This window comes from Oreochromis aureus, linkage group 12 (genome assembly GCF_013358895.1).
Source record: "Oreochromis aureus strain Israel breed Guangdong linkage group 12, ZZ_aureus, whole genome shotgun sequence".
NCBI lineage: Eukaryota > Metazoa > Chordata > Actinopteri > Cichliformes > Cichlidae > Oreochromis > Oreochromis aureus.
In genome coordinates, this window is record NC_052953.1 from 32,948,095 (window position 1) to 32,965,459 (window position 17,365).

Genomic DNA, 17,365 nt, shown 5'->3' on the forward strand with positions numbered 1-17,365 from the left:
TTCTAAATTGGCTCTAAGTGTGAATGGTTCTCTCTTAGTGTGTAAACCCTACACCGGGTGTATCCCACCTAATACCCTTTGACAGCTGGGATAGGCTCCATTCCATTGTTGTTCTGTTGTTCTGCTTCCAACATATCAGCTTTAAGAACTGTCCATTCACTTGCTATTTAATTGATCTCACCCCTTATCATGTGCCACTGTGTAACAGGATAAGGTTCTTCATCTGTTAGTGACTTAATCAATTTTATTTAATCATTGTACAGCATGGTCCCGCTTTACAAAGTAAGTGCATAGGACAAAGTATACAGCAGGACAATATTATAGTAAAAAAAATATTGGGAAACAACCATAATGCAAACAAATGTAAAAAAATGTTTCAATATAAGAATTAAGAAGAATTATACAACATCAACTTTAAAAACATCACAGTCGTTGGTTTTAATGGTGTGGCAAACTGATATGTGTCTTACCGCTTGCATGTGAGACCTAATCTTGTATACACGTTTAGTGGTCCTGCTTCTAAAAAGGCACCAATAAGAAGCTCATTTGGCATCATGCTTTTGTTCTTTCTCTACTCATGCAGAAGTCTGATTTTGTAAACAAAGTAGATAAATATGTACATTTAGATAAAAATATAAATACAACTCAAACTTTTACAGTATCATGAGAGAAAGCATGGTTTAAAATATTAAAAAAAAGCAAACACTTAAGGTGCTTTATAATGTTCAAGTGGTGGGGTAAGTGCATTCTTTGAGTTCTCTGAGTGCATTCACTTTAAAGTAGAGCACTGTAGAGTGCAACAGAGAATCGCACTCCCCTGCACCACAGTGCGTAAGATTTTTGACTGTCACATCAAAGTCAGCGAAATTTATAAGGATTTTAAAAACACAAATGAAATATGAAACTGTAACAAATTCTGAAAACTGTTATAACATTTTCATTAGGTAATGCACACACACTCATATTCTGTGCCATTACTGTGACACAAAGAGTTTTGAGTCACATTCAGAGTCAGGGATGTCTGTACTTGCACTTGTCTTGTTAGAGATACTAACACTAGTAGAGATTGTCTGTATCTCTAACCCTGCAGTCTGAAAAAGTGCCTTAGAAAATAAAAAGCGATGAAGACCTCAGCGGATGGCATGCTAGTAACAATCAGAGTCTGGCCTGCTCCTCGTGCAATCTGTGAGTCATTATTGCTTCAGCACAGAGAAAGCGGTGGCAGCAGCCTCCTACTGAGAGCAATAAGAGCTGCTAAGAGATGGCACCACGCAGACATCAGACCTTTGGTGGAGGAACTGGCCTCAGAGCCTGGAGGACAAAAGAAAGATGCATATGTCCAAAAATGTTAAAGTGACATTGTACTAATTTTTATGTTCATTTTTATCTTCAAATGACTGTGTGCAATATAAAATGAATCACTTACAGCACTGAGAACAGAATTAGTAAAGTTACCATTAACTTTATGAAATGGTTTAGCATCTTTTAACTCACTTATTTTTTGGGGGGAAGCTAGCCAACAAAGAAGGAGACAAGCAACCAATTATATGTGTTTTTTGTTATCCAATCAAATTAAAGATTCTCTGAGTTGCTGGTTAAAAGACAGTTTTTTTCCAGCTGGAATAGTAAAGAAAACTGGTCAAAGGCCGGTGAGCTCTGGTACCTGCCGTGCAGCTGCGTAGTTTGAAATGGGTGGTGTGGGTTTGTTCCCTGGTGGAGCTGGTGCAGTTCTGTGAATCTGAATGACTGGTTTGGGTTTGGTCCCTGCTGCAGGTGGCGGAGGTGGAGGTCCTTTAAGCTTTGGTCTGCCAGCCTACAAATTTCAGGTATCATTAGAAACGTGTCGGAACAGTTTTTAGATCAGTATGCAGCTCCATTCAGAACATCACCTGTTGGCCTGATGCAGGGTAACTGGGTGGAGGCTGTTTGCTGTGGTAAGCCGGGTTCTGCACAGCTATCTGCTTCCTCTGAGTTGCTGCACTGCAAAGAGAGATTGAATCAACAGGTGACGACCCTCATGGAGGCGAGTTTGCAGAAACAGAGGCATACAATGGCCTCCAGTAGTGTCATGATTACTCACGTTGGCAGGATGGGACTTTGACGCTTTTTCCAGATGATTCCTGCGATGGCTGCAATGATGCCTAGGAGCACTAGTGTAACCATGACTGCAATGAGAATAGTTTTTCCTACAGAGACAGAAAAAAATCAGTTTGCTTGGGTTGTAGTTGTGCAACATGACACAGTAAATTGAACTTAATCTGGAGACTGAAGTAGTTACTTACCAGTACCACTAAAAGGTGTGTCCACTGAATCACAGTTGGGAGACATCCACCCAGGCTCGCACTGGCACTCACTTTTGTGGTTGCACACCTGGAGAGCACAAAGAAGATGTTGCCATTATTAGACTTAAAAAATTGCACTTCAGTGAATATGCTTTATTTAAAAAACAACAACAACAACAAAAACACTGACCTACCTTTTGAATTTAAGGAATATAAAACACTCAGCCCCAGTATAACTGGTGGCATGCAATTAAGTAGATTTACCCAGTATATAGTAATATATAGTGTATTATCTGTTTTTCATCACTTTAGTTTCTGACAAATTGACTCTAGTTAGTTTTATTTAATTTTGCATAGAGTATACGCAAAATATGTATAAGATGTTATATGATGCTTATGTTAAAATTAAGTTAAATTAAAAATATTTAGAGGTTTTCAAGTTTTTCTCAGATCATTCACATTTCAAAAAGTGAAATTTTTTTTGTTATATCTGTTTTTTAAAAAATAAGTTACAAATTGCACACTTATTCAGTGCATATTTGTAATCACACTGCAGTTTGCACGTGGTTCTAGAAAAGCATACATGAGTAAGTTTGGGCATGTCTTGTATATCTCACATCAGCATTTCAGGGATGCCTTAGAAGGATGTCTTTGTCTTTATAGGGTTTAACCTTTAAAACAACTGGAGCTACATGGCCACCACTGGTGTGGTTAACACATCCACTCCAAATATTTAGGTTATGTTTCACAGTTTTTTATTTATTTTATCATCTTATGTTATGGTGTTATTGTGTTGTGGTTTGCTACAGATCAACTGATTTTTTTGGCATATAGGGGCTTTTATATCAAAGTAAAATCCTGGGTTCAAATTTATGAAATGAAACAGAATATTAACAAAATACCAAAATAATGCCCCCAATAATGACTCCATCCACCTTTTACACATAATCTATATTTTAAACATGGATATGTTAGATTAGCTCCCCTAGTGAAGGATTTAGTTAAACTTTGCTGAGAAAAATCACACAAAAACTACTTTTAACCCTTTGATTTTGTAAAGTTGATCTTAAATTTCACTCTTAGTGGCATTAACATCTTTAAAAGCAATAGAACCCTGTTCACAACTATGAGGATACACAGCTTCCCTTATCAGATAAACATATAATGAAAATAACCAGAACATACAGTCCAGCACAGAACTGTTATAAATCATTTCTACCTCAATGGATCAGTTTTTGGTGTCATCATATACTCACAGCATGGCCTGGGCATTTTGCTGAACAGTTGGTGTTTCTGTACGCTGTCTGCAGATCTACACACTGATTCTGACTGCAAACCTTGGAAAAGTCATATATTTAACTTTAAATATGAACAACTACATTGTAGATGTAGTAAGAAAAAGTGGATTCAGGAAGCCTGCTACCTTTCCATCTCCACATTTAGTCCCCGTTTCCACCTGGCCTTGGTCACTGGTGGTGTCTGAGAAGAACGCTGCCTTGCATGTGCCGATGCTGACCATCCGGCCGTAGTTTGGGTTGTCATTACCGCCTTCACAGAAGAGCTTTCCACAAAGAACATCTCTGCAAAAGAAAGACAGTGATTGTTTCTGATCATGTTCGGTTAATATGAAGAATGAAAAATCAAAATAAGGGTCGGCTGCAGAGCAACTGTCGCCCTGTACATCCTGCTGGGACTCACTCTTGCTGACAGGGGATGAACTGATCATTTGAGGGGCGTGTGCAGAAGGCATAGTAGGTTCCTCTGGTGTTGTAGTTATAGCATCCTTGTCTGGCCTCAATAGCACCTGATAGCACCAGGAGATTGCATAAAAACCTAATTCTCCATATGACTTTCACATACATCAATATGTGTATTGGCAGGATACTCACCTGATCCATACATCTTGACACACTGCTTAGGTCTCTGTGGACACTGGCCGTTGTAGCAGTACCCTTGGCCTCCATCACATGGGAGCCCATTCACAGCAAACACATCCTCTGGACAGGTCGTGCTCTTCCCATCACAGTACTCTGCCAGATCACAGTCATCCTGCTTTGCACGACACTGTCTGGAGGTAGGCAAGATCTGTGCGGAGCATATTCCATCAACGTGTAAATTGTCTGAAACATTGTTTTTTTCTTAAAGTGTAAATTGATTAAGAATTCCAGCGCTATGTGAAACACCCGACTGCGTGAGCTCTGTAAACAAAATATCAATATGCAATACTGTGGTGTTGGTTCAAACATTTGCCATATCCTCTAATTACTTGAGGACTGTAGCTGAGCAAACAACTGGATCACTACAGCCGGAGGAGAGACTTTCAGGGATGAAAATAAGTGGCACCAGTTACACTTATCTGTCTTCTTACTGACTCACCTTACAGTTCTCACAGCACTCGCCTTCAGCACATTGTGAACCCTCTTTCAGGGTGCAGGTGGTGGCGTTGCAGCAGGGATTGGTGCACTCCTACAGGGACAACATAGATTAGAACTCATCAGGCTGCTGTTAGGTCTTACTGCTGGGATGCATTATTAAACATCTGTTTGCTCTGTTCCCGTGAGGAATCTTTCTCGCTAGGTTTCATGGTTTATTGACGCTGATGAATGATTTCCACTGTGGGTGTTCGCTGGCCTCATGATCACACATCACGATGTTCATACTACTAAAAGCAATGTCAAGTGTCACCAATATAGTGTATAATCACTCTTCTCAGTTTCTACTTTCTACTTCCTTATAACTTGATTTTCAGGAACTTTTGTGGTATAAGACCATTATCGAGTGTGAAGCACAAACATGTAAGAAAGTGTTGTAAACAAAATACTTATTTTTCAAAATCTGTGTTTTCAATATAACCACAGTCAAGGGAATAAAAACGTCTGTATGACACAGCTGCCATGGCAAATTAATCCTAGCATGTTTAGCATGGCCTTGATGAAGTTGCTGGCCTGTAAACATTCAAAGTACCACCTAACATGTGTGAATGTGTGTGTGAATGGGTGAATGACTGAATGTAGTGTAAAGCGCTTTGGGGTCCTTAGGGACTGAGTAAAGCGCTATACAAATGCAGGCCATTTAACAACAGAATAACTTTGGTAATGGAGAAACATGTAAGACGCAACAAGCTGTTTTTGCTTATTGCAGCACCCCTGTGGTCGAAAGAGCCAACATCATCCGCATTTGCACATCTTGGTGTTTTGAAACCAGCTGGGGCGAGTGAGGACTCGATGTGGTTGTGAAAGCACATGCTCATTTGGGCTTTTCAATCAGTTATTATCCAGTGAGCACATCTAGGGTTACTCTCCTTAAAAGAAACAAAGTTTGCATAAAGGATATCATGTTTTGTTCAGTATGATGTGGAATGAGTGACTGAGTCCGTAAACCCATCAGGAAGTGTTCAAAGAACGCTCTTCTCCTATGGACTTCAACAGGCCAGTAAAAGAATGCGGCTTTGACTTCACTTCTTAACACCTAAAACTATGTTTACCATTCATACTGTCTATGATCCCCAAGTTGCCCCATCTGCATGGTAGTCTATGGGGAAGTTAAAATGCATACTCTGTCACTCTCCCTAACAAACTGCTTTTACAATCCTTTCCATATCAGGCATCACCATCGTCTGTATGGGAAGCATAAACAGCATACAGATGTCTTGATCAGCCAACATTCCACCCTGGGAGTGCTGCTTGAGTCTCCACATGTTGGAGTCTGTTATCACTGGCCTCCGCAACATTGTTTCCTCCCAGCTTCCAGTGTTTCTTCTAATCCATGCACAAGAATTTAGGAATATTGAAAGGTAAACTCAATTGAAACTCAATTCAATTTGCTTCTTGCTGCCGTTCCCAGTATGAGATTTGAGGATCAAAAGAAAAATCTATCTTAGATTCCAGAAGCAAAATAGGAAACAAACAGGAGAGACATTTTCTCTAAGTGCAGAAGTGGATCAGGGAACTCATCACACACTCGTACAGTTATCTTCAACGGATTTCTGTTGGTTTTGCAGTTTTCAGTAGGGTCATGCTTAAAACTAGGTGAAAGCTGCAAGCTGATGAATGACCTGTTTTCAGTTTCAGATACATGAGGGGTACTTCCCAGAGTCTGACCTGCTTAGGCCAGAATCTGCCCCTTCCCCAGTCATGTTGGTTACCAAGATACCCAAGTACTGCGGAAGTACTGAGCTGCTCTCTACAAATAATTAAAGTGATCTTGCAATGCAATAATGTACCATTGCCTGTTTTCTGATTCGCTGTTTGCTGTTTCTTCTCTAGTCAATTTTCACTCCAAATTACAATCCTTAATCCGTCACATTCACGTCTCCTCTAAGATGAGAAACCAGTCAGTTCAGCCACGTGTGGAGATTCTGGGGATTTTACGCATCCTAAATAATTAAATGTGGTACTCAGCTGATGAATCTCATTCATGTCACTCCACAAGACACAAACGTTTTCAGTTGATTATTCACTCTCGCCTCTCCAGTGCTGCTTCCGGACAAATGGACTGCTGGTCAGCAGATCCTTCTCTTCTTGCATCCGATTCAGTTCCAGCATCATCCCATATCCAGGTTTTCCCACATTAACCATGTTTTCTTTACCTGTGGTTCTGCTTTTCCTGTTTCTATGTCCTGCAGGTCTTAAACTCCTGGCAAGCTGACATACAGCTGAATCAAAGTGTCTTCCATCATTATTCAGATTTCTGCTCCTTGTAACAAGTTGTTCATTCTCTGAGCTTCATCAGCCCCCATGCTTTTCTGTAGGCTCTCCATTCACAATCTTGGCCTTCAGCGACCCTAGAGCCTTCTCACAGGCTCTCTGGCTTTCTCCCTCTTCTGTCCTTTGAGAGCTCTCAGCTTTGTCGCAGGATCTATGGTCGCTCTTCTGGCCTACAGCAGCCTTGAGCCTACAGGCTCTGCTTCTCTCTCTTTACCCCAGTCCACACTTATGCCTTATCTCCCTTGAGCCTTATCACAGTTCCAGTCTTTAGTCTGCCTCGCACTTCCTCTTCACTATCTGGAACCATCTCACAATTTTCTCACTCACCATGCTGCTTTGATGATGGTAATTTGTGCTGTCGCACTAATTAGCATAATAGCTTGGAGTCCATTTCGCTGTGATGGGCCATCAGAGTCGAATCTAGTCTAGTCGAAACACCATTGAATACTATTTGTACATCAATAAATCATGTTCAGTTCCTTCTAATGATCTGTCCTTGTTGAACTCCAGCAGAGGTGAAAACAGGTCTAAACATCACTCTGACTGGAATGTTCGTCTCAACGAAAACCACAAGCTGTTCAACTATTACACATCTTGAACTGCAAGCGAGCAAAAAACACTTCTCACACACGCTGGAAAAAGAATCCAAAGTGTTTGCATAAGTTAACTTAAAACAATAATTTCTCTTCAGCTACACTGTTGCTATATTTCTATACAGCTACATAAAAGTGTTAAGAAAGCACATAAGCCCATACTCCAATTAATACTGCAAAATAAAAAAGTAAATCAGCAGCTCTTCAGCGTCTGGTAGAAGTCAGTTAAATACTGGGACTTGAAAAAAATATATATGTGTGTCTGAATGCACAGGCTCAGGCCCATTCGTTATTTCATAGAAGGTACATATCTGGTATGTATCAGAAAGCTTGTTTTCTCACATTGCCTCAGAGCAAGCAGCTCATTAAAATAGTCAAGATCAGACAAAGGAAACATGGAGCTGAATTCCATTCTGAGAAATCGATAGCTGTAAGGCAGAAGCCATTTCAGACCTGAGCATGCACAGACACAGCTCAGAATCATGGCATAATAGTAATAAATGAATCTGTACTTGCTACATTGTTTATCAGACTAGTCTCTGTAAGTGAGAGGCCAGCAAGACATAAAGAAATAGAAGTTTGTGAACCTACAATAGGCCTATGCTGCTGAGGGCTTTCCTCTACTGTTGCCAAATGCTTGCTCATAGGCAGCTCTTTGATTGTTGGGGTTTTCACAGTGTTTTGTTATAAGATCTTTATCTTACAAAATATAGTGCCTTCAGACTAAAACTGAACTGAATTGAAAAAGAAAAGCTCTCCTTCACCAGATCAGATCATCAACAGCATGTAGATCAGATCAACTTGCTACAAAATTAAAGTTTTAACCAGCTGATGTGCTTATTTACCTGCACAGAGCCACAGTCGCACTGCTCTCCTTCCTCTTTGAAGCTGTTTCCACAGACCGCGGGAGCCACGATACTCTTGTAGTTTGGTTTGTCCAGCAGACAGCTGGGGCTGCGGCTTGTTAGGTACTTTTCATAGTTGCTGCTGCTGCAGCTACTGAAGCTTCGAGGAGTTTTCCAGCTGAAGAGGAACAAACACATTATTATTATCTTTTTTTGTGTTATCTTTATCAGTGTCTGACACTGGGCAGACATGGCTGCACAATAGCTGCATGGTGGTACAGCATGTATAGAATGTGCTCTAAACATGCTCACACACGTTCTTCAGTCTCATAACCATGTGAGATTAAGGACTGCACCAGCTGACCTCCTTTTTGCTCCCAATACGCACAACAGTACTTATGTTGTTGTACCAAATGAAACATGTTCTGATGATCAAAACATTTAGTGAGGGTTGTAAGGCTCGCGAATGTTTATTTACTGTCACTTCTTATAGCCTGCATTTATTTGCTAACATAAAGAGTCTGTGTTTAAGTTGCAGGATGCTTCAGAACAGCTTTTCTTACCTGAGGGCTGCTGCCATGATGCAGCTATCGTCAGAACATAAACAACCACTGGAGTCATCGTGGTTCATGCCCAGGTTGTGGCCCATCTCATGAGCCAGTGTTGCTCCCACTGCTATGGCTCGGTCACTGTGATCCTAAAAAAAATGAAGAACAAGAAATAAGAGTAAAAAGTCACTAAGAGCAAGACAGAGCAATGCAATAATGTTACATGTTTGTCTCATTTTCTCAGTCTATTCATTCGGGACTTTCAGACAGCATGGATTTATTGACAGAGTCACCATAGCGGTCTACATGTGCAGTGCAAAAAAGGATTTTGTGAAAAATGATTGGTTAGTCAAAGAATGAGTTTTACACATTGCAGTTATGGAGATGTGTGCATCTCAAATGGGCAAAGAAGACTTTGTAGACTGAGTCTAGTTCTAGATCATAATTTAATTTAGTTTTTCTCTTTTAGCAGGAAGTGGTCACTACATATTGGTGATAAAATGATGGAAATGTCTTTCTCTGGTATTTGGTCATTAATCAAAGTATCAGATAAACAATTAAGTTGATTTTTGAGGTGCGAATGAATGACTGAACGAAATAACTGAAATCATCCAGTGGATTTAGGAACATCCATCCATACATCCATTTTCTTCCGCTTATATGGGGCCGGGTCGTGGGGGCAGCAGCCCAAGCAGAGAAGCCTAGACCTTCCTCTCCCCAGCCACCTCCTCCAGCTTGTCCGGGGGAACACCAAGGCGTTCCCAGGCCAGCCGAGAGATATAATCTCTCCAGTGTGTCCTGGGTCTGCCCCGGGGCCTCCTCCCAGTGGAGCAAGCCCGGAAAACCTCGTCCAGGAGGCGCCCAGGGAGCATCCTTGACAGATGCCCGAACCACCTCAACTGGCTCCTTTCGATGTGGAGGAGCAGCGGCTCTACGCTGAGCCCCTCCCGAATGGCCGAACCTCTCACCCTATCTCTAAGGGAGAATCAGCACCTCCAAATCTGAGGCTATGCTCCTCAGCCGGAAAAGGGTGGAGTGCCCACTCTGGATCAGGGACGAGACCCTGCCCCAAGTCGAGGAGTTTAAGTATCTTGGGGTCTTGTTTACGAGTGATGGGAGAAGGGAACGGGAGATCAACAGACGGATTGGTGCAGCGGCTGCAGTGATGCGGACGCTGTACCAGTCTGTTGTGGTGAAGAGAGAGCTGAGTGTAAAAGCAAAGCTCTCAATTTACCGGTCGATCTACGCCCCTACATTCACCTATGGTCACGAGCTGTGGGTAGTGACCTAAAGAACGAGATCGCGAATACAAGGGGCGGAAATGGGTTTCCTCCAAAGGGATTTAGGAACATGTTTCCAAAATTCACAATTATTTATCACAGCATGAAGCAAGGGCAGACATTCTGAAGTCAGTGAGATATATCATCTGGGAAGCATAAATGCCTGAATTAAATTTGATTGAATTAAACCACTCACCTGTACTACCCCGACAGAGTGACCAGAACAGAGAGTCCCGATGAAAGCAAGACCCACAGTTGCTCCTTCAAAGTCGATACCACTGAAAGATAAGATCAGAAAGCCTTTATTCATATCCAGGATTCATATCATCCATCTACTCACTTATATTTTCAATAATATTAGCTTAGCTACTACTAGATTAGATTGGATTAGATTTGATTAGCTACTTTCCTGAATGTGGAGGTGTGAACATACAAGCACATTCTTATTTAAGATTCAATAATGGATCTGCTTGCGGTTGTATCTTGTGTATAAAACACAAGTTACACAAGCATTATGTGGAAGCTTAAAACCTCTTAAGCTGATGTGTCAGGCCGGTTTAACCTGGGAGAAAAAAATATGGATACTCACAACTCAGATTTCTGAAAGTTGTTTTCTCTTTCCTGCTCGGTTACTGTTAAAAGTAGGAGACATTTTGCTCCACATGATTTGAGTCTGACTGGATTCTACTTATAGAATCTATCCATACCTTATAAGATGTGCGTTGTCATGTTTTATCCTGTTCACCAGCTCAGAGTTTCTCCACTTCATGAAAGCATCCAGGTTTGCCCCTGCTGGGGGGGTCACAGATATCAGGTCATCATTCGTCCATATCTCCAACCCCACCAGAGCAATAAAGGTCCTCAGAGGTTTGTAGACCTGAAGAAGACAACATTGGAGATGTCACATTATACTCAAACTGCTAGCAGCTACTGCAGAACAGTATGTAGTACAGCGTGTCTGTATTGGTATGGAATCTGTATAGAAATAGCAAAAAAAACCCGGACTCACCATGTTGACAAAGTTGACAATCTCAAATATTCTCTGTCTCATCTTCTTTTGATCCCTGTTCATCTTCACATACTGAAACACCACAAGACAAATTTCTCATCCTGTTTCTCAGCAGTTTATCTTATAGAAATCAAATTTTTGCAAAACCAAGGGGAAAAAAATGAAAATGCTATAAAAGAAGAATAATTTTACCGCACGGTTATCAGCAACAAGGACGAGCTCAAGATATTTCTGCTGCTGTACAATAGAAATACCCTGAAGAAAAAGAACAACTGAAATCAAGACTTTGGGCATGTCTACTTAAACTTTGTCACATTTAACTTCAGATAGTTTGAAGACCTAAAAGGTTTCAGAGGTCATGACTTGGAGGAACTCTGGTGAAGAGGACAAAACTAATTGTGTTACCCCTGATCTAGAGCGGCTGCGGCTTGTTGGAGGTTCATAGTCGTCACTCCAGCTGGTGTTAGTGACCCCACACACGGCAGGCGTGAAGTTCTTTTCATTAAAAGTCGTCACTGCATGATCCCCCTCATCGTCACTGGATAATGGCTCAATCAGGTATCTTTGTGCAGACGTTCTGAAGTAACCCCTAAACCAAATCATGCTGGTTAGATCAGTTCATTCATTTTTCAGATGTTGCTTTGAGGCTGAATTAACCTGGGAACCTGTCTGCTGTCGTCTGAAGACTTGGTCTAATTTAGGCCAAACTGGTTGAGGGTTAGGATAAGGTTAACATCTAAAAAGTAATGAGAGTATTTGCACAACTTGTTTCTGGTGAACCAAGGTGGCCAGAAATCTATTCATCTCATATGAAGGTTTAACATTATTAATTTAATCCGTTATGCAAATACAGAAACTGCTTACTTGGCTTTGTGGCTTAATACAACAAAGGAATGAAACTTTGAGGTTATTTGAATTATTATGACTTACAGTATGGGTGGGTATTGCTTTGGAATGATGTCATGACAGTTTAAATAAGGCAAAGATAAAGACGGTGGCTCACCTGAGTCCATCACAGGTACTGATGCTAACAGATGACTCACTGTCGTTCACAATCCTCCCATGATAGAAGCAGTGATCCTGGCAATGACATGAAAATAGTGACTGTGTTATTAAATGACAACATTTTAAATTTCTTTTCATCTGCTTATGTCTCCAGCATTCACTAACAGCCTTAAAAGCCTTTGAAGCGTTTTAAATCTAGTAAAATGTGCAATTTTACAGCTGTAAGTTTGAGGTAAGTTTGTCTACAAATGCAAACACTTACAATGTCATTCGGTACTGTGGTGACTCGAGTCCCATCTTCTTGGTAGTAAGACTCAGAGTAATCTTTGGTAAGTAATTCACTGAATACAGAAAGATAAAGAATAACATAACATGATAACATGAGTTAAATTGCAGTTTATTCCAAAAAATTGCTTGTTTTGAAACAGGGTATTTTACATTACTTGTATATCCATGTTTCCACTTATTTTCTCACACTGCACAGACACACAGGTTTAGAGAAGTGAAAACTTACTTATTTCTTTCTAGTTGCATTTCTATGTCTTGTCCGCCCACAGTCATTGCATACGTAAGAGTGTCTGGTCTGTGGTACTGTGGGCAAAAAAACAGGAAATTTTGCTTCTAGTCATTCATTTTTATTTTTTCATTTCCCTTGGCATGCAGAAAAACAGCAGCTGATTTGATTGTCGTCACAGGATTTAAAATAGAAAAGAAAAAAAACCTCTGCGTGTCTTTTTCTGATTGTGTGAAGTCTGACCGGTCGAACCACCTCATAGTGCGTTCCCTCCTCAAATTCAGGACCATGGCTTTCTGTGGAAGTGAATCACATATGTGTGATTAGAAGAAGGATATTAATTTTGGATGCTAGTGTCAGCAGGGTCTATTTTGTAATTGGATAGCCGAATGCTTAAGTCATTGCTTTCATTATTTGTGTTAACTAATCTCGTCTGATCACATCCTGCTTTTCTAAAAATTTTATGTATCTATTTATTTTTAACCAAACCAATAAAACAACAACAAAAAAACAACACTGAGTACATAATTTGATATTCCATTCCAAAGGTCATTTTGGTTGCAAACATGTGATCATTGTGACTTCAAACATTTGATTAAAGTTACATTCTCAAGTTTGAGAAAAAACTAAATGACTTTGGTGACCCAACAAATCCACCCTGACCTGCTCCCTGTGAGATTTTGCAGTGCTCAAAACAATAACAATCAGTGTCACTATTTTTTATTTGTGATGTAAACAAAAATTGCTTGAATAACTTTATGTGTATAAATAACCAACTAAACGATCACATTGATTATTTCCTAAAACAGCACTTTGACAGAGCTTCAAACACATCCCACTCTTTCCGTTTACTTGCTCCACTTGGCTCGGGGGCAAGTAGGTGGGTGATATGCATTATAACAGTACAGATAATAAATGTAATATTAAATTCAGAATAGTGAGATTACTTCAGAAATGTCCATATTTAGGTTGCCTAATTTTAAAATGTGATTATGTGTCATAGTGACAGCTTGCACACTGCACGTCTGGGGTTAGTTTCGAGAGGAGGACAGTCTCGAATAACAGCTACTGACACACAATAAGATGAAACTGATATCAGTCGTCTCATCTGACTAAAGTTCAAAGTGAGAGGATTTATTTAACACCCACAGAATTTTTTGCATTTACATGCCTTTGTTTATTAATAGTTCTTTACTTCAGGAAATGCACTTACTGAAATGTAACATATAACAACAGGGATTGTTATATGTTGTTATTCATCCAGCTTCTAGTAATTTTCTGTTGAAAGTTTTTAAAGTTTCTAATTTCTTCAAAGTTTAAATATTTGAAGTTTTTTGAGGTGATACTGACTGGATAATCTTTGAAAGTGCTTGAGTTGTTCAGGTCATTTTTAAGCTCAAAAGGCACAGTTCGAGGTTGAGGAGAATGATACCATTACAAACAGTCAAATAATTCCTCTACAATTAAAATAAAGTAAGATAAGCTGCTGAAAATGGGCAGAATTTATTTGTGGGAGACTCCAGGTTTCTTTTGTCCCTCAAACTCCATGTACAACATGAATGACTCCATATAAAGCCGCAGCCCTTAGGTTTAGGAACTTTTCTCTAACTCCAAAAATAAATGCAAAACTTCCTTCTAGAAGCAGCAACAAAGAAAACAGTTAAAAAAGCTTCAATGTTTCCAAAAGTTAAGACAAGCTGAAACATGACTGCAGCTTCACACAGCATACACACTTGTGACTGGACGCACAAACTTTCTATTGTATAATATAATATAAAATGTGTACAGTTAACAACAGAGAACCTGAACCTTTGCCATGGTAACCAGCTGTCAGTGCAGTGGACTGCTGATAACCTTTTAAGGCTCGTTCCTGGTAACAAAGCCTTTCGTAAACAGAAAGAGTATATCCTTATACCAAGTTAGTCATTGGCTAATTATGAATACTTTCGCAATGATGTCCCCTGGAGAAAGAGGTGAACCACTTTTTTTTTCACAGCTATAGTTTCTTATTGTCCACATAGAAATATTGACATAATACATACCCTGCAGTAACGGGTGGTGCAGAGGTTGCTTTCTGATTCCCCCCCCCCCAGGCTACTAAGAGGCCGTTTTAGGGTTTTACCACCATCTTTGCATTATCCTGCACCATGTACATAAGCTTCTCATAATAAGAATAAGAATAAGAACAACTTTATTTATCCCGAGGGAAATTCTTTTGTCCTGTACATGCTCAAAGCACCAGGAGAGACAGAGGAACAGATGAATAAGATATAAGATATACAATAAGAATAGTGTACAGTAATATACAGTAGTAGGATAGTGCAAGACATGGTATCAAATAACTCTAACGAAGTAATATACATAACTATATCCTGGTGAATAAATAACTTAACTATCAAGTATTGTGCAATAGAATAAAGGGAGTAGCAGCATATGGTGGGGGGATGAAACAAATATTCAATAAGTACTCTTGGGTAATATTGCACGGTCTGGGAGGGACCAGAATAACATTGGTAATCGTCTCAGGAGAATCACCTACAGAGTGAGGAAGAGTTATACAGTCTTATTGCCACCGGCACAAAGGATTTACTGTGGCGGTCAGTTCTGCATTTCGGGGCAATGAGTCTTTTGCTGCGTTTGCTCCCTCTCCTAATGGAGATTTATATGTTGAGAGCCTGGAGGGAATTCTGTGAAATCTGACACAAATGTCCACCTCAACTCAAAAAAAGAATAGACATCAGATGAAACTTCTTTTTTTTTTTTGCCTAAACTCACCAATCCATGCAGTATTTAACAGAATGTTCCACATCACATTCACAAGGTGGGGATTTTTACTCAATTATGACATTATTACTGATATTGACATAAAACAAAGTGGAAACTAGGTGTACTTTACAGAGCCTGCAGAAGTAGTGGGATTAAATTAAAGGTCAACTTCTCAATTTATAATCACATTTGTAAAAGAGTTTCTTGATATCAACTTTAGCTAGAAAATGTTATTAGTTCCTTTTCATGGGAATTATTGCTTCTGCATTCCAGATTTTCTCATAAAATCATCCTGCTCAGCGTAGCGTTTTTCTTGACTAAGACTCTGACACAGTAGCCAGTTCTGTAAACTTCAGATCATTCTGTACCATAACTTGCTCCAGCAACCAGATGCAGTACATTTAATTAAATAATTAATCATTATTATCATCTTTTTTGTGCTTAATTCTCTTCTCACTTTGTGGAGAAACATTTACAAAATTAAAATCCTTTGCTTCATCAAGAACATTTGTGACTCAAGATTGTATTTCCCAGTCTGCAAAACCTGCCTGGAAGGAAATGATTAAGTCGCTCTGAGTCACGGTTACCTGATGACCTGGTACATAGTAGCACCTGAGAGGGTGTTGGCTTTGTTGTTTTCCATAACTTACCTCTGAGGGAGCGTCACAAAACTAGCAGTGTGTTTACAGTAATTCTTTCTCTTTCTGTTATTTGACTGTAATGAGCGCGCATAGAAAATGTGTTCAACAGGCGTGAGACACAGCCACTGTGTTTTAATGTTCCCTTTATAATCAAATGTCTAGTAAACAAATGCAAAGGGCTGAGAGGCAAATTTGTCTGAGCATGAAACATGAAACAGACCAGAGTTAAAGCGCAGTGCCTTTAATTCCTGATAAAATACATCCTCATTGGCAAGGAGTTTTAGAGGACTACTTGAGGAAAAGAAACCTGCCACCGGTAGAGGTTTGAATAAACAGAAGGTAGGACAAAACTAGGTTTTAGTTATTAAGTAGCCAGCATGCTCGTGGAGGTAAAAGTATCCAGTGACTTACCCGAGAGCTTGAGAGAGGCATATAGGATGAGGACCCACAATAGGAGGTTTCGTGTCATTGTCCAAGTGCAAACTGAGTGTAACAGAGCACACCAGCACTGTAATGAGGATTTATAAACTAGGAGTTCCTGTTCTGTTGACCACGCCTACCTCTTGACACCTCTTACAAACATTCACTTCAAACTGGCTCAAACATGCCGCTGCTTGTGTGGTGACATGTAGAAAGGAAGAGCTTAACATGCTCCATGCTCCTACATAATTATTAAGTGGCAAATTTTCACGTGCTATAAGCCTTAAGCTTTATCAGTACTTATTTAGACATGTACATGGAATCAGGTCGTAAACCTCCCACCTTTTTAATGAATGACACTTAACCTCTTCTTGAAAGCCATAAATAAGCAGTATGACTCATTGTGTGTTGTGGTTTAAGCTTTGCTGGCATTTCCGTTGTCGCACTTGTCATGCTGATGTAGAAACATCATAAAGTTTCACAGTATTTTCCAAATATAGGTATTAAGTGTCTTGTAAGCTCTATGCAGCAGTGTGGACTCTAGTTCCTCAAACTCTGTCCTTCACCCACTGAACACATGCTTGGAATTAACAGTGATTGGTGTGTTTTGAAAGCAAGTTTTCTTCTTCTAATGACTCAGTGTAAGACCAAATTCACACAGGAAATGAACGAGCAAAATAAGAAGTGCATTGATATAATCAATAGCCCACATTGGTCAGCTAAGTGAACATCAACAAAAACTGTCAGAAAAAAAGA

At 39.9% G+C, this 17,365-nt stretch overlaps 1 protein-coding gene across 1 annotated transcript; it reads right to left on the bottom strand.

Annotated features, from left to right (window-relative positions):
- Window positions 1–230: 230 nt before the first annotated feature.
- LOC116321094 (zinc metalloproteinase-disintegrin-like batroxstatin-3) lies at window positions 231–16,684 on the bottom strand. The gene is made up of 22 exons (XM_031740855.2): window positions 16,601–16,684; window positions 12,990–13,078; window positions 12,783–12,859; window positions 12,531–12,609; window positions 12,267–12,343; window positions 11,669–11,852; window positions 11,456–11,518; window positions 11,264–11,335; window positions 10,962–11,131; window positions 10,451–10,532; window positions 8,990–9,123; window positions 8,427–8,604; window positions 4,659–4,748; window positions 4,172–4,367; window positions 3,981–4,086; window positions 3,706–3,862; window positions 3,539–3,619; window positions 2,283–2,370; window positions 2,081–2,186; window positions 1,890–1,980; window positions 1,664–1,813; window positions 231–1,311 (listed from the first exon to the last, which is right to left on the bottom strand). Exons 1-22 carry the CDS (start codon window positions 16,656–16,658, stop codon window positions 1,279–1,281), a joined length of 2,361 nt encoding a protein of 786 aa, XP_031596715.1. The 5' UTR covers window positions 16,659–16,684; the 3' UTR covers window positions 231–1,278.
- Window positions 16,685–17,365: the final 681 nt, after the last annotated feature.